This window comes from Lates calcarifer, linkage group LG6, assembly GCF_001640805.2.
Source record: "Lates calcarifer isolate ASB-BC8 linkage group LG6, TLL_Latcal_v3, whole genome shotgun sequence".
NCBI lineage: Eukaryota > Metazoa > Chordata > Actinopteri > Centropomidae > Lates > Lates calcarifer.
Genome location: NC_066838.1, coordinates 22805964 through 22832926, shown reverse-complemented (window position 1 = coordinate 22832926; position 26963 = coordinate 22805964). Strand labels below are relative to the sequence as shown.

The 26963-nt window shown below is 42.7% G+C and overlaps 1 protein-coding gene across 3 annotated transcripts in view; it reads left to right on the top strand.

Moving 5' to 3' along the window:
• Positions 1–26701, top strand: part of magi3a (membrane associated guanylate kinase, WW and PDZ domain containing 3a) — a 102476-nt gene extending 75775 nt beyond the window's left edge. For 2 of the 3 annotated variants that reach the window (XM_018684336.2, XM_051071380.1), the window contains 18 exons: positions 598–804; positions 3325–3487; positions 4323–4402; positions 5099–5156; positions 7090–7196; positions 11094–11291; positions 12983–13597; positions 15486–15517; positions 16168–16432; positions 16828–16922; positions 17270–17462; positions 18533–18748; positions 19295–19480; positions 19641–19734; positions 20984–21059; positions 21233–21370; positions 22076–22214; positions 23504–26701. In XM_018684336.2, the coding sequence (XP_018539852.1) occupies positions 598–804; positions 3325–3487; positions 4323–4402; positions 5099–5156; positions 7090–7196; positions 11094–11291; positions 12983–13597; positions 15486–15517; positions 16168–16432; positions 16828–16922; positions 17270–17462; positions 18533–18748; positions 19295–19480; positions 19641–19734; positions 20984–21059; positions 21233–21370; positions 22076–22214; positions 23504–24507 (3866 nt within the window). In that variant the 3' untranslated portion in view covers positions 24508–26701. The remainder of the gene's footprint in view (positions 1–597; positions 805–3324; positions 3488–4322; positions 4403–5098; positions 5157–7089; positions 7197–11093; positions 11292–12982; positions 13598–15485; positions 15518–16167; positions 16433–16827; positions 16923–17269; positions 17463–18532; positions 18749–19294; positions 19481–19640; positions 19735–20983; positions 21060–21232; positions 21371–22075; positions 22215–23503) is intronic. The other variant, XM_018684406.2, reaches the window with a different exon arrangement.
• The last annotated feature ends 262 nt before the right edge of the window (positions 26702–26963 follow it).

Genomic DNA, 26963 nt, shown 5'->3' with positions numbered 1-26963 from the left:
TGTGGGTCAGTAGCAACACTTGGTAGGAATTAGTAAAGACTAAATTGCATTAAAAAACTAAGGGGAAAAAAACACTTTCCCTTCTCCAAGAGACTATTCCAAAACTGGAGACTTATGACAGCAAATGCTTGGCCTCATTTTGTTCCAACTAGTTTGGCTGTGCCAGATATGATTTGTAGCTAACAACCAGACTCCCCTGTGCCTTTAAAGAAATTTAAACAACCGTTGAGGTGATATGGTCTCTTCTTGATCTGGTTTCAACAAAGTGGTTTTGTGCTTCGTTGTCTTTTACAGTTCTGTGGTGTACGCAGCCAAAAAAGACCTGTAATTCGTTCCTACAGTATTTAATCTTTGTGACTGTGTCTGTGCATTGTGGTACTTCTATATTCATGAAGACCAAAAGTTCACACAAGGGTAGAAAAATCCTCAAAACAAGATTGTCCTTTTGGGTTGGTGGAGTTTAAGAGTTATTTATGGTCATTCATGCAGTTAAAGGTATGATTATGTAATGAATATAGTCAAAGAAAGACTCACATGTTAGGTAAAACGCATTCACGTGTGTATTTTGTTGTCTCTGTCTCCCTCTCCTCATTCCAGGCAACTACTATGGGACCCCTAAACCCCCTGCAGAGCCTAGCCCTGTGCAGCCAGACTTGGTGGACCAGGTTCTGTTTGATGAGGAATTTGACACGGAGGTCCAGCGAAAACGCACAACCTCTGTCAGTAAGATGGATAGAAAGGACAGCGCCGCACCAGAGGAGGAAGAGGAAGAAGAGAAGCCTCCTATGGTCAACGGCCTGGCTGGTGAGAGACACCACTGTTTTTTATTTTTCACTGCCTACACAATTTTTATAGCTAGTTGTAATGCAGAAGTCTTCCATACTGCTTTTCTGCAGTTTAAACCTCAGCATTTTTTGCTTAATTTTTTTTATTTTTTTAGGCAGTTCAGTATATTATTCTCAAAATGCAAAACAGCAAGACCTATTTTTTTCTTCTTATCCTTCTTTTCTCCATACAAACATGCTCAGGATTAGCTGTTCTGCATGCAAGGTCAGCTCTAATTCGCAACCTGGCAAAGTCAAGAAGTAGCCAAAGTCTGCCTGAGATCAATACAAGCAATCCCGTGGTTAGAGGGATACACTGTGTCCCTGTTTGAATGCCCCACAAGGATGTCCTCACGTCACAAATCAACAAAATCTGAAAGTATTGCAGCTAATGGTGAACTATTGTCCTCACTGTGAAAGTGGTTAGAAAAACCTCCAGCTGCTGTATATTTATATTTTCTATATAAACACTACTAAACAAAATTGTCATGGTAAGTCAGAATTATGTGCCAACGTGTTTCATATTAACAATTCATATGAAATCATTATTCTCAGTACCATTCACCCATCTTAAACCAGCCAACTGAACAAAGTAGCAGCTTCAGGCTCTTTGCTGCTCCAGCTGGAACAGGCCCCCTCAGCTGGCCTGTCCTCTGTTATGGCTTCAATGACAGGCCCCTAACCAGCCCCAAACACACCACGGCCTGGTGTATTATGGCACTGCCAATCGTTATTGGCAGTTATAATTGTTAGCCAAATGAGCCACTCTGCACAGGAAGAGCCAGTGCTGCAAAAACAGCTATTGTCCCATGCATATTGCATTACATTACAAATTTAGCTATTTTGTGTTTCTTGAGGGTAACTAGCCAAATGTCATGTAAAATGTGCAGCACAATTACCATAGTTTAAAAGACAAATAATAAATATTCAACATTTATGCAAGAAGAAATTCAAGAATGTGTCTTAACTACATCAGCCTGAATCGACTACAGGTTCAGGCTGCAAGGACTTTTTCTCACTGTGATGAAAATAAGAGCATCTGTGTCATTACCAGGTTATTGCTGTCACTATCACAGACTGTGTATAAAGATCCCCAGCCATCTGTAACATACAGCATAAGATGATTCATATCATAAAACTGTTGTGTTTATTGTATGCACCACCTCTGGGAGGGGAAAGTATCTTAACTCTGTGAGAAATTAGTCAAAAAAAAAAAAAAAAAAAAAAAAAAAATATATATATATATATATATATATATATATATATATATATATATATATATATATATATATATATATATATATATATATATATATATATATATATATCAGTGAGTGTGAAGAATGAGCTGCTCATCTCACAATCAAGAGCAAAAGAGAGAAACATTGTCAGATACGCATCATCTCTATCATGATGGCAGTGTGGAGCCCAGCCAAGAAAACCCACTCATTGTAGACGGATGTCACTCCTAATTCCTTAGATCATGAGTTGTCTCATCTCAAACACAGTTTATTATACCTTTGTCGACATGAGGATGGATTGGATTTCTAAAGTGGTGAGGACACACAGCAAAAGGAGTAGCAGAAGACATATGACCATGCCTTGAAGGTAGTTTAATAATTGCCATGCATTACTCTGAACAGCCACTCTTCTTTTGTGTCCTTTTAGCATTCTTGTTTGTTTGTGAAGCATACATGCCCACATTTGCAACAGCCCCAGTTTATATTTCTGAGTAAGGGCTGAAAGCGGCCATAGCCTGGAGCAATTGTCTGTATGTAGTCATTTATCCTGACTTTATAAGTGGAGAAACCCCTCCATGGTTCAGTCATGAAAAAGAGGCCCCAATTTCAGCACAAAAAGCTCTTGACTTCCTCCAGTCAACAGCTGTCACTTTCCATCCCTACCATTCAGTTACCCCAGCCAAACAGACAGAGCATTCAATGCCATGACGGAGCTAGGTCATACACAGCCAGATGAAAACCTGCAGATAAGAGCCTCACACAGACAGGCACACACACACACACACACACACACACACACACACACACACACACGTCAAGATTAGGAAAATACATGCACATGTACCAGCCCGTGTGATACTAATAGAGCTGTGATGTGGTGCTCGTAGCTGGGCTGAGGCATTGGTCAGCTCTGTCCCTGCCTGGGAGGCAGTTCCCAGTACATCGCTGCTGACATGCAAATCCTATGGCAATTGCTGTGCTTCCGTCCTCTCTCTGTGTTCTCTCTCTGTCTCTCTCTCTCTCTCTCTCTCTACCCCTTCCTCTCCTGTGGATGTAACCGTCCACCCAGTGTACAGACGAAGAGCAGCTCGAGCGGCGGCAGCAGCAGGGAGAGATGCAAGGAGCCCAGAGGAGCTCCAATGGCGCCACATTCTCACCTCCTGTCTCCTTTTCCTTCTACCATCTCCCATACCCCTACTCCCAACCCCTTCCTCTTTCTGTCTCCATGCCCGTGTCCCTCTCTCCATGCCGGGCCCCAGACCACAAGGACAAGGCGGAGTGGAGGAAGACAGTGCCCAGCTACAACCAGTCAGCTGGGGCCATGGACTTGCGTGTATGGAACACACAGGATGAAAGTCAGGAGCCCTTACCTAAAAACTGGGAGATGGCCTACACAGAGACCGGCATGGTCTATTTCATAGAGTAAGTAGCCTTTCTACTGCTACTTGCCTGCCTTGTTTTGGTCCGATTACTCTCTAATCCCACTCTCAGCGCTCTTCCAGTTTGTCTTTTTCTGCCACTGTAAGCCAAATATATTGAGAGATCTGGCAGTGAGTCCTCTCTACCCCCCATCCAGCACATTCCTCTGTGCTGTATCAAACCAGGTGCCGAACATGGAAGCTATCTGTAGGCTTTCATGTTGTTCTCGATTAAGTTTTTCTTTTATTTCCCCTGTGTTTGATGTCAGGGTTTGTTGGCTGGTGCTAAAAGCAGCAGGCCCGCATTGTTTACCTGGCCTGTTAGTGTGGCAAGCAGTCAATGCCGAAGCGCTGCGAGAGCCAGGTGCTGCTGTTCGCTGCTAAATCAATAGCTCATTCTGCCAGTGCGAGAAACAACAGGCTAAATGGAGTTTGCCTCCCCTGACCTGCTCTCTCAGTTCTGCTCTTTATGATCTCTGCAACTGTTCACTCTTTTCTTTTCTTGTGGTCTATGTATTCCTCATTTTCCTCCCTCATCACTCTGTCATCATTCTGTCTCCCTCTCTTGCTGCCTTGTAGCTCAAAGGGTCCTCTGAGCTTTGTTAAAAATTTTCCTCTTTAACGAGCCATTTTATCCCAGAAGATTAGAAGTTAGCCACACTTTTCAGTTTCTAGGGAGCTTTTAACTCTGTTTGTTTGTTGGAGGTGGTGGAATAGCTTGTGGGTAAGGTGGCTCCTGAGAGTCCTGAGTTCTAATTGCTGAATGGTCATGGTGTCTTAAATGTTTTTTGGATGATTTTTTACTGTGCCTAAAACCCTGCCTCTTCTTTGAACTTCAGTCACAACAGCAAGACCACTACCTGGCTGGACCCACGTCTTGCCAAGAAAGCCAAGCCTCCTGAGAAATGCGAGGAAGGAGGTGAGGCAATATCTACAGATAGTTCTGTGGTAGTAACATTTGCACGGGCACTTGCACCCCTCAGTCCCACTCATATACTCTTCTCCCTACCCACACACACACTTCCACTTCATCCCAACTCCCTGCTGCATAGAGCAGTGTGTGCATGAGCCGCATGCCTGCCTCTCTGAAGGGGGCGCTGGCTAACAGACGGGGATTGAACAGCTGAGCGGGCCTGGTCACAGTCACACTGGTGACACAGCACAAACCCCTGATCTCCAGCCTGCCCCTCTCCTTCTAATGGCTTCTGGGACACATGCAGGGAGCTCATCAGTGCAGCATCTCTCAAAAGGCAATTTTCTATGGCCCCTCTTGCGTAAAGATCTCCTCTGCGCCGCATGTGTTTGTCACACAGCAGCAGAAACTCAAGATGTTGCACACGTACACACCGCTGGAGAGAAAGGGTATTATTTTCTGGGGAGGCTGTATAAAAACTCAGCAATTCCTCGTTCTCTCCCTGCATATTGTGTATTAAACCCTAAACACATAGTGACAAATAAAAGCGGACCTCCTGTCTTGTAGGTGTAGGTAAGCGTGCCGTGATGCTGCCAGTCAAAGCACCGTGCCTCGTTGCCTGTGTCCAATTGTCCATGTAGTGTCTCAGCAGTATCTGAAGTGATTTGAGTCTTCCTTTTTCCCTGTTTGTTCTCCCCCCAGAGCTGCCCTACGGCTGGGAGAAGATTGAGGACCCCCAGTATGGAACCTACTATGTAGAGTGAGTAAACTTCTCCCTGTGCCTGAAGGGGCCCAGAGGCCTACATCTGTGAATTGTGGTGGATGTAGAGGAAATGGCTCACTGCATGCTTATATTCAGTCTCTTTGTGTCTATGCTGAAGTTACAGTCAAAAGGCTCTACCAGGGGCTTCAATCTATACCTGTGAGGGTCCTCTGAAGCTGTGTCTGCATGTTTGATTTCACTAAGATACATTTTTTTATGAGATCTGCGCTATTATATTCACTTTTTCTGCAACTTAAAGTCATATCACTGAGTTCCAGATAAATAGAAGCATTAAATGTGGTTTTGTTGAATCTTAGGGGACTTGTGGACTCTGTGATGGGTGCATATTCTTCATTTGTCAATACAGTAGTTTCCCACAGTCCTGCAGAAAGCAATTATGTCAGTACTGATAACACTGGTGGGTTACAGCTTTGTGTGTGTATGTACGTGTGCGTGTGTGTGTGTGTGAAAGAGACGCGACAAGGAAGACAGCAGACAATAAAGGTACAGGGTCCCTGAAAGGGGAAACAAGGGCGAGATTCCATTCTGATCAAAAGTGTAAACAAGAGCACAATGTTTCATTTTAGTCCCATTTAATGTGGACAAAGAGGGGGAGACCTGCAGGCGGAGAGGGGGGTCAGCATGCCTGTTTATGCAAGAGGGTCATTGAGAGGCTGCCTCTCCTCTGTCTCTGTCTCCTTGTCTGGCAAATTTTGTTGTGAATGACTGACCAAATGCAACAGTGTGACACAAAGTCTCATTATTTCCTCAACTGCCACCACAAAACATGAGGTGTGGCAATTAAGGAGTGAGAAAGTGAGACTGAGAGCAGCGAGTAAATGAAAGAGTGGAAATGAAAGAGAGGGGAATGTTTATCTCTTCAGACTTAATGGGGAGGGTATCTCTGTGCATGAGTCATACGCAGCAAGAGCGAAGGGTACTTTTTGTTGAATGCACACAAGCGCACGCACACATATATGCCATCAGTGTCTCAGCATGTGGCTGATTCACTGTGCAGCATCGGTGCATTCTGTCTTCCCACTGTGCTGTCATGGCCGGGATTTACAACTGTTAAAGCTCATTACGCAGATGAGCTACCTCTCTCCATTACCATCTAACCGTGGAGGGACATTTCTCTAGGTAGCAGGGAACGTTCCAGTGCACAGGTGTGACCTGCGAGTCATTAAATGTTTTTAGATTAAGTTTGGTGTTAAATCCCCAAAGTAAAGCTGCAAAGCTGTTTATTTTAAGAAACTTTTGGAATCAAGGCCATCTCTGGGCATGTAATATGATAAAGGGCACATTCCCATTCACATCTATCTACAGTTAATCAAATCTTTTCATCCTGGGCTTGAAAAGCATTGAGCAGATGTTTTTTACATCATGACAATGTGGACTATCACGGTAGAGATTGCAACTGATCCTCTCCATCCAATTTAGTTTGAATGGGTATGTCAGTTCAGTCTTTTATTTCTGAGGTTTAGGCATGCTCTCCGTTCCCCTGTATGTGTTACTCTTTTGGCACAGACAGATTTGGATTTGTGGTTTATATACTGTATTAGAACAGCCTGTGTGCTACATGATGTGCCGTCTACCCAGCATGGTTATGTCACACCCAGCCCTCGTAGTCAAATCACAAGTTTGCATGACAGACAAAGAACAGTATCAACAGTGAGGACAAGCTGAGGCCAAAAGTTAAGACCACAGATGAATACCAAAGCAGAAACATTAGCTGGCAGCTCAGAATGTGTGTAGTCAACTGACGATGGTAAGTGAATGAATAAAAATAGCAGGATGTGTGATGAGCAGTATGCCAAAAAAAAAGAAGGGAAAAACAGCAACACGAATGCTATTCACAGTCAAGATTTATGTAACTACCACTACTATTTTATACATCTTGTTCATCCAGTGATGTTATTCCCTTGTGCAGCCACATCAACCAGAAGACCCAGTTTGAGAATCCAGTCCTGGAAGCAAAGAGAAAGTTGAGCGTGGACACACCCACTGGAGTACCACCACCAGCAGCCACACCCTCAGGTAACTGCACCCACAAGCAAGTCCTCTTGGAGCAAACTGCAGACATGCTGTTTACAGTAGTTCACAAGTGAGGATCTGCAGTTGAGTGAGATCATCCTGTCATTTCACATTTCTTTCTTTCTTTTTTTTCTCCCTGAATTTTATGTAAACAAGTGGCAATGGGGAAAAAATAGTAGGGAGAAAATTTAATACAGAAAAGTTTGAGTTCGAGTTTATTTTGAAAATCATCAAATCATCACCAACAAGTAAGAATTCATAACTGGCAAAATGAAAGTTTTTTTTCAGTTTAGGAAAAGTCAACATTAGGAAAAGTCAACAAAGTGAACGTTTTAAATAGCTCCTGAGTCAGTTTTGCAATATTTAAATTAAATGTCATTGTTTAGATTGAGAGCCAGGAAGTTTTTAACTAGTTGATCATCGGAAATGGACAGGAAGTGAGATCATTTGCTCTAAATTGCATCCTGGAATGTAAGAGAGAGAGAAAGAGGGGGAGCACAAAGTAGCACATACGATGAATTTCAGTCTTGATTTAAATGATCCTTATGAGAAATCAAAATCAGATTTTATATTATGTATCCTTTGATTTTAAGACACTCTAGTAGCTTGGCTCTAAGGATGGCATTGTTGGGTAATTGGTCAGTTGGTTGGCCTATCCCTTTGACTCAGGCTGAAATATCTCAACAGCTATTTGATGGACTGACATGGAATTTGGTACTGAATCCTACTAACTTTGGTAAAACCCTGACTTCCCACCATGAGCTTGCCAACTGTGGTTTTGAGTGAAATGTCTCGACTATTGGATGGATTGCCATAAAATCCGGTTCAGCCTATTATGTACTCCTCAGGGTAACTTTTAATCTAGTGTCATCATCAGGTCACAATTGTTTGCTCCAAATTTTTACTTATCATCAAAAACCTCCAAAACTTATGCCATCCCATCAGCCTCAGCTCCACCTTGTGTTTAGTGGTAATTAACAAATGTTAGTATGCTAAGATGGTAAATGTGGTAAGCTAATATCACCACACATGCATTGTCATTGTAAACATGTTAACATGCTAACATTAGCATTTAGCTCAAGGCACAGCTGTGCATGGAAGCACAGTATGTGGAAGTACAGTTTCAGAGAGCTGCCAGCACAGACTCTTTAGTCTTGTTAGTTTCTTTGCTCATATCATATCAAAACACATCCATCACTGACAGTGGAGCTCTTGTATTATTTAGCAGTCTTACAGCAAGATCTATCAAGCAGAGATTTCAGCCATAACCATGCAAAATTTTATTACACATAATGGTTTTCAAAGACATAAATGGTTGAAGTCAATGCGTGGTTAACTTATCAAAGGTTGGCACTAAGAGTCAGTTTGGCCCAGTATGCTTTAGGTCAGTAACTTTTACTTTGGGCTATGTTCCTGCCTCATTCTGCCATTCGATAAGGTGCAGCACAGGCAACAGTTTTATAAAGACATAAGTTCCGGCTCTGTAGTTCTAGCTTTTTGTTCAGTGAAGAAAAAACCTATATAACAAGGTATTAGATGCGTTATCCAAATACTGGAGCACTTTTATCATCTCCTTCATGCTGAGATGTCTGTCTGGAAGATGTTCTAACAGTTGACAGGCTGCTGATAAACAGCCCATAGCCTCTGAAGCAATGATATTCAATTTGAATAATGGAGCAGCGCTTCACTGGGCGGCTGAATTCATTTTGACAAGTAGATATGAAATAGGGAGGGCTCCGAGGTCTCTTTGAAAATGCTTTTGCCCCAGTCATTCACCACAGTTCAAAGATCTCTCGTTAGAACAGAGGAAGGGAGGGAGAGAGGAGAGACAGACAAGGAGAAAGAGGTGACTGCGGTTGAAAGTGACTCATGATCATAAATTGCATTTCTACTGGGTCATCTGTTCATCATTTACCACCTGTGGTGAATGCCGACTGTCCAATCACCCTCTTCCCAGTCAATGAAAAGGTCTGAGAGGCAGAAGCCCTGTGTTGTTTTAACATGAGTAAGAATTATTATACTCCTCTGTGCACAAACACACAAAGCATAACTGCATTAGTATTCAAACGAGCCTCTGTATTTCAGACACCCCTTGGACAGAACTGTCTGCCTTACTCTGTTGCATGCAGACCCCATCTCCCACAGCTGAGCCGCTCTGCAGTCTGTGGATGATATTGCCTCTGTGTACCGCCGCCTGCAGCTTCAACTGCCTCCCCTGTGCCCATTCTGCACCTTCCCACCCTTGTTAATGAGAATTAATGGCTAGTGGTCTTGTGCAAGCGTGTGTGTGACGTGCGTGAGGTGGCTTCTAAACACTGTTTTGACAAGGCTGGCTAGCCTGACCTCCCAGACAATGCTGCAGAGCAGAGGAGCAAAGCGCAGCACTATGTTCAGCCATAATTACAGCAGCTGACAATCCTGTCTGACATTTCATATAATCACTTCACCCCTGAGAATACAGACTGCCCCTTTGTGGCCCATGGCTTAATCAAGAGCATGTAAACATGGCGTTGGTGTGTAGCCCCCTCCCTGTCCCACTCCCCCCTCTCTCCCTACTCCTCTGTCAGAGTTGCTTTCGTGGTGATCACATGAGAAAAATGTCGACAGGTTCTTGTTGTATTGTGTGAACATGGAATGCTGTCAAAAGCATTCATACTACACACATGCTGACACCTTAAGTTGTCATGAGAAAGGTCATGTTTTTGCACGTGTACACTTGCACAACATTAAATTAGATATACAGTGCAGTCTTGAAATATCACTCTGGCACAGCTCCAGAGCAGGAATGTCATCTTAATCATACTTGGCATAATCCCTTTTTTTTTCTTCAGCATGGTCACGTTCATTTGCCAATTGCTATGCAGTTATGCAAATCACAATCCCATGACACATTGAGTGTGGTGTAGAAGGCAGGGGGAGAAGGGAGGGGGCTTCTTTCTGTACCCTCCCTAATGAGATTGATGTCCCACCATCTATCAGTGTGGGAACTGTCGGAGAAGAAGCCCAGCATGCAGGGACACTGCACATAACTCACAATCTCATAGGCTCACACCACAGGGAGGGGCAAGTCAGGATTTAGTTAGAATTTCCCTCTTTCTGTCAAGGCTAACTCTATTTCTCTCTGTCTCTTTCTGTCTCATCGCTCTTATCTTGCTCTCTTTTCTCTCTCTCTCACTCACTCACACACACACACACACATTGTCTAATATAATTCCTTTCCTGTCTTCTATGAAGTTGCCCCATTTACACATCCTGCAGGCACCACAAAGGAAATTTGCAATGAAAAGTTTACCTGGAAAATGTCAGGTGCATTTTAGGACAGATTTATCATCGCTGAGAAAGGAATTGGTTGTTTGCAGTGAGACTGGGGCAAAGTATAGACATTTTGTAATAACTGGATGTTTACTAGCTTCAGATTCGCAGGTTTTGTGTGTATGTGTGTGTGTGTGATTGTATTTGAGTTTGCACTTAAATTGCGAGTTCTTGGAGTGTTTTTATAATTACAAGCAGTGAGTGATGTACTGTCAGACGTGTTGTCACTGTGCAAATGTTGTTATGATGGATACAGATGGCAATTTGTGAACAAGGTTTACTCCTTCCCTTTCATATCCCATGCTCATTTTCCACAACACATACATGCTGCACCACACGTAAAACCTGTGAACTTTAAAGATGTGCTGCTTTCATCTATAGAATTAATGGCACTGACTTCATTTCAAATTTTATATAAAAGCTTAATTTTATATCTCACTCTTTATTGTTAGACTTGGAGTGGGAAACAAAAGAATTTTAGCATAAAATAGTTACAGTAGTAAGACCAGTTAGTTTTTTCCCCATTTTCTTGTCCATTACCTCTTGTCAATCTGTCTCCTCTTTTTTCCTCCATCATTCCTGTAACAGAGGAGCCTGGTAGGGGAGTGCGGGGCTTCACACGAGATCCATCTCAGCTGCAGGGCTCCATCCTGCAGACAGCGCTTAGAAAAAGTCCCCAAGGCTTTGGGTTCACCATCATCGGAGGTGATCGACCTGATGAGTTCCTTCAGGTCAAAAACATCCTTCCAGATGGGCCTGCTGCGCATGACAACAAGATCGCCTCAGGTAATCTTCCCCCACCAACTTGATGTTTATAAAAGTGCACTCTTGCATCTGGATTGCACTCTGGCTTACAGGTTAGAGGTCATCCTGCTGTACATGACCCTAATGCAAAGTCATACAAGGAGGAACTGCTACAAAGAAGAGCTCAGAAGACAAATAGGCTTTTTTTTTTTTACTTGTCTAATCAAACAAAACATAATCCAGTGTCACATTCACATGTACACTATTTAACTGGCGTGCATGCCTATGCATCACAGTGACACTCTAGCTTGGCATCAGCATGCGAACTGTGCATAATACAGTTTTATGTACCCTGAGCACACACAAACAAACACATTGAGAGAAAAAAACACGGATCAGGCACTTCACTGTGAATGTCACATTGCTTGATGAAGCAATGACAAATGTTTATAGGCAGTGTTCAGTGGAGCAGATCTAAAATAGGAAACTTCTGTCAATAAAGCACATGTTCCGTTTATGGTCGACACCAAGATTTTATATGCAATCATATATTAGAGGTTTTAATAGGCTTGCAGACTGGATGTCTTTTCATGGCTAGAGGGTGACAGCCATGCTTGTCTAAAGCATGTGCATCTAGAGCCTGCAAAAGACATGTTAGCTACATGCAGCTTTGCCAGTCTCACTAGTGTTACAGTAGGAGCACCCACATGTTAGTAGTGCAGTAAATTCCCTTTTATTGTATAAATAAATACTGTGATTGCAGGCATGATGATTTTAGTCATTTGAATTACTGTTAGTGAAGTGCCTCAGGATTCACATTACAGTTATATTGATTGCATTGAACGCTCTTACAGCCACACTAGTGCTGCTGCTGAGAATCACCATGAAAGTGGAACAGAGACAGTAATTATTTTCAATATTTCATTTCCCTTGGGAAGGAGGGTAATTGATTTAACAAAAAAATTAATGTAATTAATTTCACTGGGTTATAATAGCAAGCAGTGGACTGCAACAACTTTGTGTATCTTTCTTTTGGATGGAAGTCTTACTGACTATAGGCCAGGAGCATTTATTTTTGTTAAATGTAGAATATTTGAACTTTCTGACACTACATCTTTCACTTACCATACCCCTGTTATCTTGTGGATTCTTAGTTACGAGATAAGTCATTAGAACTATGTATAGTGGGTCTGAACAGGCACTACATTGGGATGTGGAGCTCATTTCAAGAGTGAAACCTTAGCTGTGTTTGCTAGGAGAGGGTATTGATTGCGTAGGTGGGCTGAATCCTCCTCTGGGCTTTTAGCCAACTAGCCAGTCAGCAATTCAGCCGACCATCCAGGCCTATATCTCAGCCAGGCCAGGGGTGATGAGAGTCTCCCCTCTCACAAGGAGATGAAAGGAGGAAGAAGAGAACAGCATGTCAGTGATCTTGTTCTATTTTACTCTCTCCTTTGCTCTCTCCATCCCATTAGCATTAGAGAGTTGGAAGAGCAGAGAAGAACAGATACAGATTCTACTTGTGCAATCCAGCTAGTTAACTATCATTTCACTTATTGTGATAACTCTCTCAGTGACGTTATTGTCTCTTCTTTTATTTTGAACGCCCTTCTGTCTTTTTGTGGCGATACATGCAAACAATTTTTGTATTGTTTGCATTCCTCCCACAGCTCCCACTCCTCTTACATTTGGCCATTTCACAAATGTGTGAAAGCTCTTTGTTCTTCTTGTAGGTGACGTGATTGTGGACATCAATGGGACATGTGTGCTGGGGAAGACTCATGCTGATGTGGTGCAGATGTTCCAGTCCATCCCGGTCAACCAGTATGTGGACATGGTCCTGTGCCGGGGCTACCCCCTGCCTGAGGACTCCAGCAACAGTGAGGAGGCCTCCAAGGACACTTCCCCTTCACCATCCACCTCCACGCCACAGGACCCTCACTACACAGTCCCAGATGGAGGAACCCTCTCCAGGCAGACTGCTACAGTGCCACCCATGACCAACGGAGGACGCCACCACCACCATCCTCATCCCCACCAGCACCACCACCACCTTCCTCATGTCCCCAACCAAGAAGGCCCTGACCCCACTCTGTTACAGCCAGAGCTGGTGAGTGTGCCATTGGTGAAAGGCCCCGGAGGTTTTGGCTTCGCCATCGCTGATTGCCCTCTAGGCCAAAAGGTGAAGATGATCCTAGACGCCCAGTGGTGCCGCGGCTTGTTGAAGGGCGATGTTATCAAGGAGATCAACAGACAGAATGTCCAGACGTTGAGCCACTCCCAGGTGGTGGACATCCTCAAAGACCTGCCTGTGGGCAGTGAGGTCAACGTGCTGGTGCTTAGAGGAGGTGAGTTGGCAGTGATGAGTTTACATTGCTGTGTGCCCACTGCAGCTGCAGGTAAGCCTGCAACATTGAACTAATCCTTAGAAGTATGTCACAGCTGGCAGGGTTACAGCACTGATGCTATGACATCTCTGTTGTTAAATCGCTGCTGTCTATATTAATCTACTCAGGTTACTGTTCAGACAACAAACAGGTGTTAGTGCCCGGAGATAGTCTGGGGGTTTAGTCCTGTGCTTCTGAAATCATTTTAATCCCCACACAGCTTTGTGTCGCCCATAGTCTGTTTCTCTCTTTTTTTTTTTTCCTTTTTCCCGAAAGAAAGCAATGAGTGAAACAATAGGGGTAAGAAGCCACCCACTGGATTTTGAAATTAATATTTTAAGACAGTGAGAAAGCAACCAGCACCGACAAAGGTCTGCCCAGCTGAGGCGAGATTTAACGTAACACAACCAATGTTTTAATTTATAAATAACAGCATTGTGGTGTTCTGTGGATATTACTTGGACACACAGACTCTCCCAATGTTAAATAAAGCAATTTCACGCTCTGGTCCACACTAACTCTGCATCACCCACCATGCGCCTTCCCAAACAGGGAGCAAGTCATGCTTAGTCACATGGTGAACTATGCTGGGAAGGCGCAGAGAAATGGCAGTTTTGGTGATTCACTTGCTGCTTAGAGAGAAAGCGAGAAGCAAGGCAGGAGAGACAGAGCATGGTGGGCAATCATTGCCCTTCTTCTTACTTGAGGCTTTCACTGATTTGAAGGGCTTCTTCCTTTTTGCCTTTACTGCAGTGCAGTAGCCTAGATTCAAGAAATCAGTGTTGCACCCACATATCAGATGTACTCAGCTGGGCTCTGCTCTGAGCTCCAGGGGCATGTCCTCTGTGTGTGTGTGTGTGTGTGTGGTGTGTGTGTGTGTGTGTGTGTGTGTTTGTATGTGTGTGTATGTGCTGCTGTTATTAACTTTTTGCCTTATATGTGTTTTATGGTACATGTGCATATGTAGGGTGTGCGTGTGTTACTGCTTTAAAAGGAACAAGAGATCACAGCTTTCCAGGACTAAAAGGAGCAACGCTGCAGGGCTTCCCTCAGGTCACCCACAGACCAGGATTAGGTTAGGCTTTACTCCCAGCCAGGGGCAAGAACTCCCTTCCGATTACAGCAGCGGAGAGAAATGAAACAGGAAATTATTTGGCCCTGCTCCCTGTTCTGGATTTAAATCTGGAAATGAGACCAAATGCCCTTCCCAGTGGGATATGTACTGTGCTCAGTGCTTAACATATGATATGATCAGGGGCTGTCAGCAGGAGATACAGCCAATACATTTACCATATACAAATTTAAAAAGGAAATAATCAAGCTTAATTTTTTTTCCATTCATTAAAGCATTTTATTTATTCAGTTTTGTTGAGACGTCTAAAATCTGAAAAGCTGCAGCCAGTGACAGTGTTTACAGTGTTCTAGTAGTATAGCAAACAGCTGGCAGGTTTAACCCAGACAAGTGTATGTTTTCCCATGGTTTAGAGTCACCTCTGCGTCACCCATCCCATAGTGACATGTATACTATTTTTGCTACCGGATTATACTGTCCCCTACTGGCCAATTCTCAATTTTAAATACAGATAGGAGAGAGAAGTGAGGTTTACTAAGTGAGGTATACTAAGTGACAAAGTGCAGAAGCAGGTGCAGTCTGCATAAGAACAAGGAGATGTACTGTGAAGCCCTACCACTGAAGGCCAATAGGTCAGTAGAGTGAAGAATATACAGTAGTGAGGTACAACTCATCCCTAAGCCTTTAAGCCATGTGTGTGATAATAGATGTTTACTGCTGTTTTCTTAATGAACTGAATTTAGAATTTAATCTCCACCTCTACATCTCTGCTTACAGGTCAGACATCTCCTGTGAAATCACTGAAACCGGTGAGTCGCGTCTTATAGAGTGAAACAAAGAATAAACTGATGATAAAACTGCTGCTGAATTATTAAACAGAAAAAGGTTTTTACTTCATCTTGGCTACCCGCAAGCACCACTCAGTGTGTGTGCCGTGGTAGCTGTTGTTAGCTACATTATTCAGGGAGCCCACATTAGCCAGGCTGTTATTTCTGGAACTGCATGTGGGTAAATATGCTGGCTCCTGGCAAACAGCAACTTAACATCCCTCTGTGTATGGGTGTTTAAGATGATATGCCATGTTCAACAGCTTGTTCCTGTGCTGCTCCTCCATGTTGCACTCTTAAAATAGAGAGGAGCTGAGGCAGCAACAGGCTTACTCATACTTATCAGTTCAGCACTGAATTATTCCCTGTGCATGCACTGTTTTAAAAATTCAGAGCAGTGCAGTAGTTTGTCATTCTGGAGGGTAGTCCCACCTTAAATCTATGTCCCTGCCATACTTGCCCCCCTCACTTAGACAGAATATATAACATAAATTCATAGAATTTATTATATAGTGTATTATTTAAAAAAGGGATAGGAATAAATTTAGTGTTCCAGAAAACTAGTTGACATGAAGTCATAGTCAGGGTTTCTGATTATCAATATATCACACCCCTTGTTTTTGTGTTTGCAGTGCACAGCTCCCATGTCCCAACCCATGTCCCAGCCTACTCCTCAACAGGCATCCCATCCTGTGCCCCAGCAACTGTCCCATCCATCCTCCCAGCCTATAATGCAGCCGCAGTGGCAGGAGATAATCAGCAGCACAGAGACCCTCAGTCAACCGGAGATACCCCCCAACCCGCTCTCCTTCCCCACCAACACCCTGCGCTCGTCTTCACCCAAACTGGACGCATCTGAGCTCTACCTCAAGTCCAAGGCCATGTTGGACAGCAAGCGTGAGTGTTCAGATTGATTTTTAGTCCTCATGGCTCAGGACCATAGACTTGCAAGTAATATTTTCCTTTCATTTAGCAAACATTTTTCAGTTTATCACTTAATAATATATTGTCAAAAATAATGGTGCTCATCACAAATTATGAGAGTTGAACTTTTTTAAAATGGTACAATAATAATACAGAGACAACATAGAAGCTATAATGTGAAAATAGTTTATTTTTATTTGATAAATGATCTAAGCAATAGTATGTACATTGTTGTCATACATTGTTTAACTCATTAAATAATTTCAGAACTCCCTGGCCTGGCTGAGAACCACTGCTTTATATATGCTTTTCCCACATGATCAGCAACACCTCATACATGGCTGTTCGCTGTTCTCTCCTCTCTTTAGCTCCTAACACCAAGGACCTGGATGTGTTCATCAAAAGGAACCAGGAGTCAGGCTTTGGCTTCAGAGTCCTTGGAGGCGAGGGGCCGGATCAGCCGGTAGGTAGCAGCCCAGCACAGTCCAGCTGTTTACAGGCAGGTTTTGCATGCTGCTAGAATCCCAAATCCTCAGATACTGGAGAGTGCCAGTCAGACACCAAGCAAATCAATATTTGCGCTGCATTCAGTTACCAATAGAATTTCTGCCACTGCTGTAGGACAATGGGGAAATAGATTGTAAAAAAAATAAAATAAGAGGAAACCTGTTTTGCACATAGGAAACACAGCATCATAAGCTCAAAGCAACTGTGAGGATTTATTTACCATAATGCCAGTCAATCTTCATGCTCACTCAGGCTCGGGTCAGTGTGTCAAGCTGTTTTTCTTATATCCCATTGCCTCCGCAGGTGTACATTGGTGCCATCGTGCCACTCGGCGCAGCTGAGAAAGACGGGCGCTTGCGGGCAGGGGATGAGCTGCTGTGTATAGACGGTGTGCCAGTCAAGGGCAAATCACACAAACAAGTGCTGGAGCTGATGACCAATGCCGCCCGCAACGGCCAAGTCATGCTCACAGTCCGCAGAAAACTGGCACACTCAGGTAGGTCTGCTGTTGAGTAATCATCTCTATATTTCTTTCAGAGCACTTTTCTGCTTTTGTTTAGATCAGCATGCTGGAGGAGAACCTCTGAGCAAAAGCTTTAATCTGGGATTTTTTTTAACTAATCCTTTAAATTTGTTCTGGATGATTTCCTTGCGGATAAATTTGAATAAATGAAGTTTGAGCACAATTTGCTTTTAGGATGTTATTCTATGTTTTCCTGAAGAGAAAAAAAAGTTTTGAAAGAGGATTCTGTATTTACTTAAAACAAATGTGTATGAAAAATTTTCATCCCCTTCAACAGCACAATTGGCTCACAATAAACAGTTGAAGGTTGTATGCTTTGTGTTGGGGCTGATTGGAGTTGTGTGAAGGACAGTGCAGATTAGATCAGCTGGAAGAGTTGAATTACATCTCAAAGGATGGAGAAAAAAAAAGAATATGCTGAGTTTTCCTTTTCAGCAGCACAAACCCCTGCTGCATTCAGACTTGTTTATCCTCACAAATACACGCTCCATGAATAGTACAAGCACTTTTTGAAATTACTTTGGATTTGATGTATTGCAACAACAGCTTTGATCACGTTGCAGAAATTAAGCATCAGTCATGTAAGGGTTTATGCTTTCAAAGCAGGGGTTTAGAAAGAGATTCCCTGATGCTGGCTGACAAAACAGGGACTCAGCAAAACAAGCGTACAATGAAGAGAGATTGAGGTGGATCAGCTTGTCTTATGAATAACAAATTGTAAGGGGCTTTCATCTCAAGTGTAGAGTTGACAGTCTTGTATTTCATGTGTGCAATAAGTGCAGCAAAAAGGCTGAGCCACTGTGTTTTGAATCATTTATGGAAGGATCTCAAGAAGGACAAATTGGGAATATGAATAATTGTTCATGGATTAAAATGTATGTCACCGTAACTGGAATGACCTCTGTTCAAAATAAACATTTATGTTGCCCTGTTGGTGACTGCATATCAGTTAAGACATACAGTAGCGGCTTAGCAGCTTGATATCACCCAGATGCATAGGTGTAAGAATCTCCATCATGTTTCTGTCAATTGTCATTTGTCAGAAGGTGGTGGAGAGGAGGAGAGCAGCCAGCAGCCCCACCAGGTAGCATCCGCCTTGGTCAACAGCTCTCCCAAGATGCCTCGTGTTGAGGTGCCAAACGCCGTCCAGCAAGCCCAGCCCTCTCGACCAGAGTGCTTTGACGTTACCCTGCAGCGCAAAGACAACGAGGGCTTCGGTTTTGTCATCCTCACCTCAAAGAGCAAGCCCCCACCTGGAGGTCAGAAATAAACAAAAACACATCCTATATACAATTTTCAGCTAATGGCTCTCCATATCTTTTCCCACAAAAGTTTGGCATTTATTGGGTTTTAGCCATAAATACCTCAGCAACTAATGGATGGCTTACCATGAAAGTTTGTACAGACATCTGTGACATCTGATGAAGCCTCTACTGACTATGATGATCCCCTGACTTTTCATCTAATGCAAACAGCAGAATTTTCAGTGAAACTGCTGCACATGTAGTAGATGTATTGGCACAAAAGTTAGACATTCACCTCCAGAGGATGTATCCTAATGACTTTGGTGATCCCCTGACCCCTCCACTTGCATGGGTTGAAAGGATCAGGATAAATTGCAGTAACACTTGTTATCTTTTAGCTTTTTACCTTAAACTGCTTCTTAATTTGATTTATGTAACAGCTCTGCGTACAATGCCACAAGTGTTTGCTTTGTTATTTGAAAGTAATATCTGGATGTTGGGTTTGTTGAATGAGACATACAAAACAACTGGTTTTCATTTCTCTGTGTTTCTCTGTTTCAGTCATACCTCACAAGATTGGCCGTATTATTGAGGGCAGTCCTACTGACCGTATAGGTCAGATGAAGGTGGGAGACCGCATCTCTGCTGTCAATGGCCGGTCCATCATGGAGCTGTCTCACAATGATATCGTGCAGCTCATCAAGGATGCCGGCAATTCTGTCACCCTCACTGTTGTGCCTGAGGATGGTAGGTTGACACAGAGAATGTCTTAGTTCTGTGAATAAGATAATGGGAATGTTGATGCTCTCAACTTTTACATGAAAGAAGTCAGAGGAGGTTTTGAGACAAGACAGTGGTCTTGCGTGTCATACTAAATGGGTGTGCTGTATGTATTGCATTTTTACAGACAGTGCTCCTCCATCTGGAACTAATTCAGCCAAGCAGAGCCCTTCGGCACAACACAGAGCTGTGGGCCAACAGCCTCCCAGCTATCCAGACAGGTACGAGTATACACACATTTCTCCCATACAAGCAAAAGCATTCACAAAGGCTTGTCAGCATGCACTGGAGACAGTCTAATACAGGTTCTGCCACTTAAACCATAAATTAGCCCCAATCCTCTCAAAGCAGACTCTGGTTTGTGCTTCAGTGTAGCCTATTACCAATTCTTGTGGCCCACACTCTCCTTGTTATCCGGAAAGACAGAAAATCCCCCCATGGTCACTGTTTGGCTGGCGAAGCAAAGAAAAAGAGACAGATTAATAGGGTGTCTCACTTCCTCTTTGATCTTCCTTTTAAAACAAGATTACCTGTGTCAGACTTTTTAATCCATTGCTGCAGCAGCAATTCTCCATCATCATTTCTCGCCCTCACCCTCTCCGTTTCACTGCCTATCAGCATGTGTTCCTCTCCTCCTCATTTAACCCTCTGTCCATCCTTTGGCAGTGCCCTTCCTCCTCTCTGTCTAATCTCCAACACATGCCTTGGGTCAGCCCAAACTATGAGCTGAGGCTGTCAGCTTGACGGCACGAAGTGTGTAAACTCTTTTCCATGCCAGAGCTGCTAAGAAGGCCTAGACTCTTTTAGTGTGTTGGCACAGCTAACTTCCCACAAAGGCATTCTAATGAGCTCTGTGAAGCATTAAAGTATGCCCCTGTTATCTGCCACTGAACTGTAAAAGCAACACGGCTCTTTGAAGGATTTACATTGGTCTCTGTGCGTTGCATAATGAAACCATCAGAAAGAGGCTCGTGCTGCTGTAATGAAGGCGTGGCAGTGTGTGGATCACACTGGACACAGCAGAGAGAGAAGAGAATTAGACTCATTCTCTGTTCTCTACTCTTCACAGTGTAGAACATCTCTGCTTTTCATGGGCTGTAGCTTACATACAGGCATCAGTACTAAATGATACAAGTTGGTGAAGGCATATCCAAGGGAGGACAGTTTATGCACAGATTGCCCTATATCAGATATATAACATGTTGAAATTGTAGGCATTTTTTATAGGGCTTTATACATATATATCTGGGTTTTTTTACATTACTGCATTTATTGTTTTAGTTTTACTGTTTCCACACTTATATATTATATACATTATTTATATGCTATTTGTGTGCTGATATTCCATTCTCATCTCAGGATATTCAGGAGATACTGTACCACACTGTATTGAAACAAGGTTAAATATACTTAAATATACTAGTTATTTGCAGTATGTGGGTCACATTATAATGGTCTTTTTTGGGGTAGGAATGGTGACAGTGAGATGAAGAACTCTCTTCTGCAAAGAGAGATGGGTGCACTCATCACATCAGGTCCTAAACAGGTAAGACCAAAGCCAACGTTGCTCAGTTCTCAATAAACAATATGTGCTTGCAATTTACCAGCAAATTCTTTTAAGGTCACTGGGCTAAATGGGCTTTGGTTAGAACCTTCATCGCCTGCCAGTCAAGAAGTGCTCCAGTCTCTAAAACTCATACTCTTGTCTGTGAACTACAGGGCTGTTTTGTGGTGGAGCTGGAGCGCAGTCAGCGAGGCTTCGGTTTCAGTCTGAGGGGAGGGAAGGAGTATAACATGGGTCTGTTCATCTTGAGACTGGCTGAGGATGGACCTGCTCTTAAAGATGGCAGGATACATGTGAGTTATCTTACTAGTCTGTCTCTATCCTCAGAATAAACTGGGTAATACTTCATTTTTATATAGGACTTTTCAGAGTCTGACACTGTTGGCTCTCCATCAAACAAAATGAAGACAACTACACCACCCCAATAACCCCTCTCCAAAAAGTTAAGAATTATGGATTTTGTCACTGTTGTCATTATTGTTGGTCTTATTTCTATTTGGTAGATAATGATGTTCTTCAAGTTTTGGAACTACAATTCTCATGTATATCAACATTGGAATATAAACAGGAGGTATAATGTTGCCATGGAGTCACCTAGTCAGCTGTTTGCTGCAACTTGAGACCCATTTTTTAGCCTATATTTGTTTACATTTTTAGCAAAGTGACACAATTAAAAGTGTGCTGAATTAGCTATTAGCTGTTCCTGTTTGCAGTGTACCCATGGTTATACAGAGTTCTTATAAAGGGACATTTTTGCTATGATTTCTAAGCAAATTATTTCCTCAGAATGCGTCACTCACACTGACTCTTAAAATATGTGTATCTTGTCTTCATATTCAGAGTTATATTACAATTTATTTTTTTGCAAATGTCTATCTTCGCCTAATGTCTCTTCCTCCATGTGCCTCATAGTTTGAAAACTTCTGCTCTTCTTTGAAAGACTATTCCCTGTTTGGTAAATTCTGAAAGACCACTGTCTTGTATTATCTGCATCACAGGTCGGAGATCAGATAGTGGAGATTAACGGCGAGGCCACCCAGGGCATCACACACACTCGAGCAATTGAGCTGATCCAAGCAGGAGGCAGTAAAGTTCATCTGCTGCTCCGACCTGGCCAGGGCTTGGTTCCAGATCACAGTGAGTGACTACTGAGAACTGCATGCACACACACACATTGTTGCCACTGGATATAGATCTACACAATAGCATGTTAACCATACGTATATAGAAGCTTTTGTATGGGTATGCTTGATGGAGGGTGCTGACTTTCTTTATTCTCATGCATGTGTTGCAAGCTTCTCTCTTGACCTTTCTCTCCTCTCATTCTATCTCACAACTTCTATCTTGACCTACCTTGTGCTCTTTATCTGCCTTGCTTTCTCTGTTTTCTGCACCAGCACGGCTGTCTATTTCTACCTATTTATCTCTTCCTCCTATAGGTCTGAACTCTTCTTCCACCCTGTGCTTCTACATGAAACCAGAGCATCACTAAAGGCCTCACTGCTTTTCTTGGTCTGTCCCTAATAACCTTGGTAAACCTTGTACTCCTCCTACTTTTGCCTTTGACCTATCCTTTCAAAGTGATTCATCTCCCAGATTTTAAGTGTCACTCTCTGTCCCTTACTTCATCCCCATGATCAATCTGAACTAGATCAGGTATTTGTGATTCAATAAATACCCATTGTGTTTTAAGTAGACTCTTCTCTGGAGGGCTGAACTAAAGCAGTGAGTCCTAGAAGAACAGGAGCGCTGGGAGGCTTCAGAGCCCTGCAAGTTATTTTTTAAGGGTATTATTAAACCTTTGATGCCACTGAACACACACCCTCATCCTGAGTGTGAATGAAGTTGGCGACCTGTAGAAAAGTCCTTAACTAGATATTGATCAGCGAGTGACAAGTGGTAAAAGGATCTGTGTGCATTCACTGGCATCAACCTTTCAATCCAAAGACCAAAATTAGAATGAATTTCTATGAGCTGTTGCTCCTAGAAATCCAAAAACTCATTTCAGCACCACTAAGTCCATCACTCTTCTTTTTTCTCTCTCCGGTTTTCTGCTGCATATATCTGCTCTCAGTCACAGCTGTGCAATTCTTATCACCTCAGGGGAAAATTGAAACGTCAGTGCTGGGTGAACGCTAGCACCTTTTTCATTGATGGCTATGTCATGTCTGATATATATCTCAAACAAGGCAAATATTTGGCGAGATATTACAGAGGGCTATTACAGAAAGCGAGCTAGGATGGAAAACATCTTATTTCACAATATCAGGATATTGTGCTTCTTTTGCATGTCGTGTAATTATCTTTCAGTTTGAATGTTCAAAATAGCTCATTTAAGGGGATATTTTAGCTTCTGTTGTTTTTTTGAGTACAGAGGTTTTAGCTAAGGTAGAACCTTTTCTTACTCTCCCCTGCTTGCTTCTCAGGTTCAAAGGACAAAGTAACCATTCCAACCTCAAGTTTTCCCAGACTCTCTGTATCTGATGGGCAGTCATCTCCAGCCTCTCCATCCTCTGTCTCCCTCTCTACCTCGGAACTGTCCCCATCTTCACCCAAAATATCTGTCCCTGATGAGTTCTCTGGAGGGGACCCCACGACATCTGGGTCCCCTGGTGCTGGGCAGGAGCACGGTAGGCAAGCTAGCAGATCAAGAGGACAGCAGATCCCTCACCACAACCATAGGCGCACCACCAGTCCCAGCACCCAGACTAGAAAGACAGGCAGGAGTGACTCCAAGTCTGCTAGTCCCAGAAGAGCCACTGATGGCTGGGCAGATCATGTAGAGCGCTCCCATAGCCCCAGAAAAACTGAGCGAGGCCACAGTGGATCCTTGGAGGATATGAGTAAGGAGAGAAAAAACCAAGGGCAAAGAGACCACTACTCATCTAGCTCCAGGAAGAGCTCCAAGAGGGAGCATGACCCTGCTGTGCCTTTGAAGAACCTGGAAGAGCCCCAGAGCCCCAGGCGCCCAGCTGGCCAACAGCCCAGCACTTCCTCCGGAGAAGGGAAGGACTGGAGGTACAAGGAGGAAGATGCAGCTTACAGGCAGGAGAGGGGGGCTACAGAGAGTGGAGACAAAAGCTTGGGGACCAGTGAACGCCACAAGAAGGGCAAAAGGGCTGAGCAAGAGGCAGCGGCACAAAAGTCCCATCCCCACAGGGAGAGGGCAGGGTCAAATGCTGATAGTGGCACCCTGAGCCGAGGGAGTGGAAGAGAGAAGGGGGATAGAGAATATTATGAGAGTAAGTACCACGGGCCAGCTGAAGAAGTGAATAGAAAGGACCCCAGGGGTTCAAGCAGTAGCATCCAGGACCCTAGCTGCAATGGGACCACCACCAGCAAGAAGGCTCCCATCACTCCTGGCCCATGGAAAGTTCCCAGTTCTGCCAAGATCCAGTCCCAAGTGGACACAACATACGCAGACATCTGATATCTCTCCAGAACTCTCTGCATTTATCAAGAGAAAGCTGAGCCTCTGAAAGATGGACATTAAGAATGGAAGGATTTTTTTTAGCAATCTCGGACAAAGCAGATCACTGTGTAACCAGCAAAATAGCTTCTCATTGCTTATGATTTTTTTTCCACCCAGTTTGCCTCAGTTAGCTTGGATCAAGCTGCTGACGTCTGATCTGACATATGTGCTTGTACCTACATGAGTATTCGTACTGTATGATAATGTGTGGCCATGCGTGTGTGACAGATGGGTTCTGAGTGTGATTTTTAGATGTGACACTGATGTTTATTTTGTGCCAATCAGAGACTCTGGTTATAAAGAAGCTGCTCTGTATTGCACTCACTGTGAGACTGTTTGTGGGTAATTGGATGAAATGCTCTACCTGTCTACCCACTACGATGAAGGATCCTGCTTTTTTATCACTTTGAAGGTTTAAGGCATATTCATACAGTCACTCAGCTTCTCTTTGTGGCAAGATTGAGTCACCATTGCTGTCACTGATGGATGTATTAAAAAGTGAGGCTGGTGAGTTTCTCTTAAAATTGGCTGCAAAGATTGACAGAGCGTCTTCTAAGTCATTTACAGTCTGTTTATGTTTTTGAGAGCCTGACTAGAGTTGTGAACTATATGTGTGTGTGCGTGTGTGTGTATGTGTGTGTGTGTGTGAATGCATTCATACACTCTAAAATACACTCTGATCCTATTAGCTTATCACAGGGTGGGCAGACTACCCTGGAGCTTTATATGCATCAATCAGCAGACCAGATACTTGTGGTTATAGTTCTAATGTTTGTTACATGTGTGTTAATGATAAAGCATAATGTAATTTATTGAAATTATATGTAAACAAAACTGTTAGTATACATATCCACGCTGAGTCATTTCACTTTTAATGTGGATTTAAAGATTGAAATAGAATGTGTAGATAAGCATCACCATCTAAAATAATGAAACTATAAAAACTGCAGTCTATGCATTCTATTTCTAAGATTTCATGGTCTGTACACAGTCACATGAGCCTGATTCATAATGTTGTCTACTGTTAGCAGCTCTGTATTTTAGGTCCTCTGGCTATGTGTGTATCTATACAAGCTGACTGGTAGGCCTGTGTATTTTCGATATAGCTGTAGCATCGCCTATACTTAATCTGAAACATATATTATTTAACAAAATGATTACACATATATTGAGACATAATTTAGATGAGTTGAATTAACAGAGCTTGATTGTAGGGAGACCTCTGCCTTCAACTTACTTAAAACTTTAAGAGGTATTGGTATTTTTATCATCATAAAAGTAGGCACAAAAACATATTGTTTTTGCTCATTCTAACCTCCAAATCTATTTTTGATCTAATTTTTTAATTAGTACACAACCCTTAATGTGAGAAAAAAATTGTGTGTATATTTTTGCTTAACTGTTAATTATTAACACTTCACAGCTGTCACTTTTGTGTTATAAATGAAGCCAGACTCCCCGAGAATGCAGTTAATTCCCCACACACACAAAGGTGGTTGCACATACTGCACAGTGTGAAAATGGCTTGACCACCTCTTTGGGAGTTCTATTTGAAATTACACTATGAAGTTTATCAAATTTAATTAAAGAGGGATTTAAGTCCCATATGAAAAAATATTTTTTTATTTAATAGGATCAGTTGTGTCCTGCTCTGAAGACAAAATGTGGTGTTGTTTCAATGTCGCTACTGTGGAGTACAGAGACATCTAGTGGTTCATCCACTGCGTTTCACAAACCAGTCATTGCTTGCACAGTACTGTCATCAGCCTGCCTGTTTAAGGATGTACAGAAGTAACACATGCATCTCTTGGTCTGTGAGACCACTTACTAATTTATTGTCCACTTTATTGTTGAATGATGGGCTACTGTATTATTTACTGTTCATGCCATTACCATGTATGATACTGTGGCCTTGCATTGCTCCAACATAGGAAAAAAAAAGTCTCTTAGTTTTGATCATGGTAGTTGTAAATGTTTATAAATTGTACAGCACCTGTATAAATATTTGCCTTCATGCAGAAAAAATCCTCTGTAAATCGTTTCATTATTTTTTTAAGGGAACTGAGAGGAAATGATATAAAATGGGTGAAAAGAAATAATCTGGTCATGGCATTCTGTTCATGCACTGATAAATAAAGGTTTACTGAATAAACATGACTGCTGTATTGTTATTTCTTTTATTCAGGAGGCAGCGCTTATCTTTGGCAGGTCAATCTTAGGTCTATACATGATTCACGAGTTCCTTTTGAGCCCATGTATGGGGGTGTTGTAGTTTTTAAACTCTTATAACTGCCACCACATGCTCTCTAAACACATGACAGCCTAATGTGGTTTCTCCTGTTTATCAGTATACTATCGTAGTGTGTATTATGTTTTTAACAGTTGTGTATTACTTGTTTCACATAGAAACATTT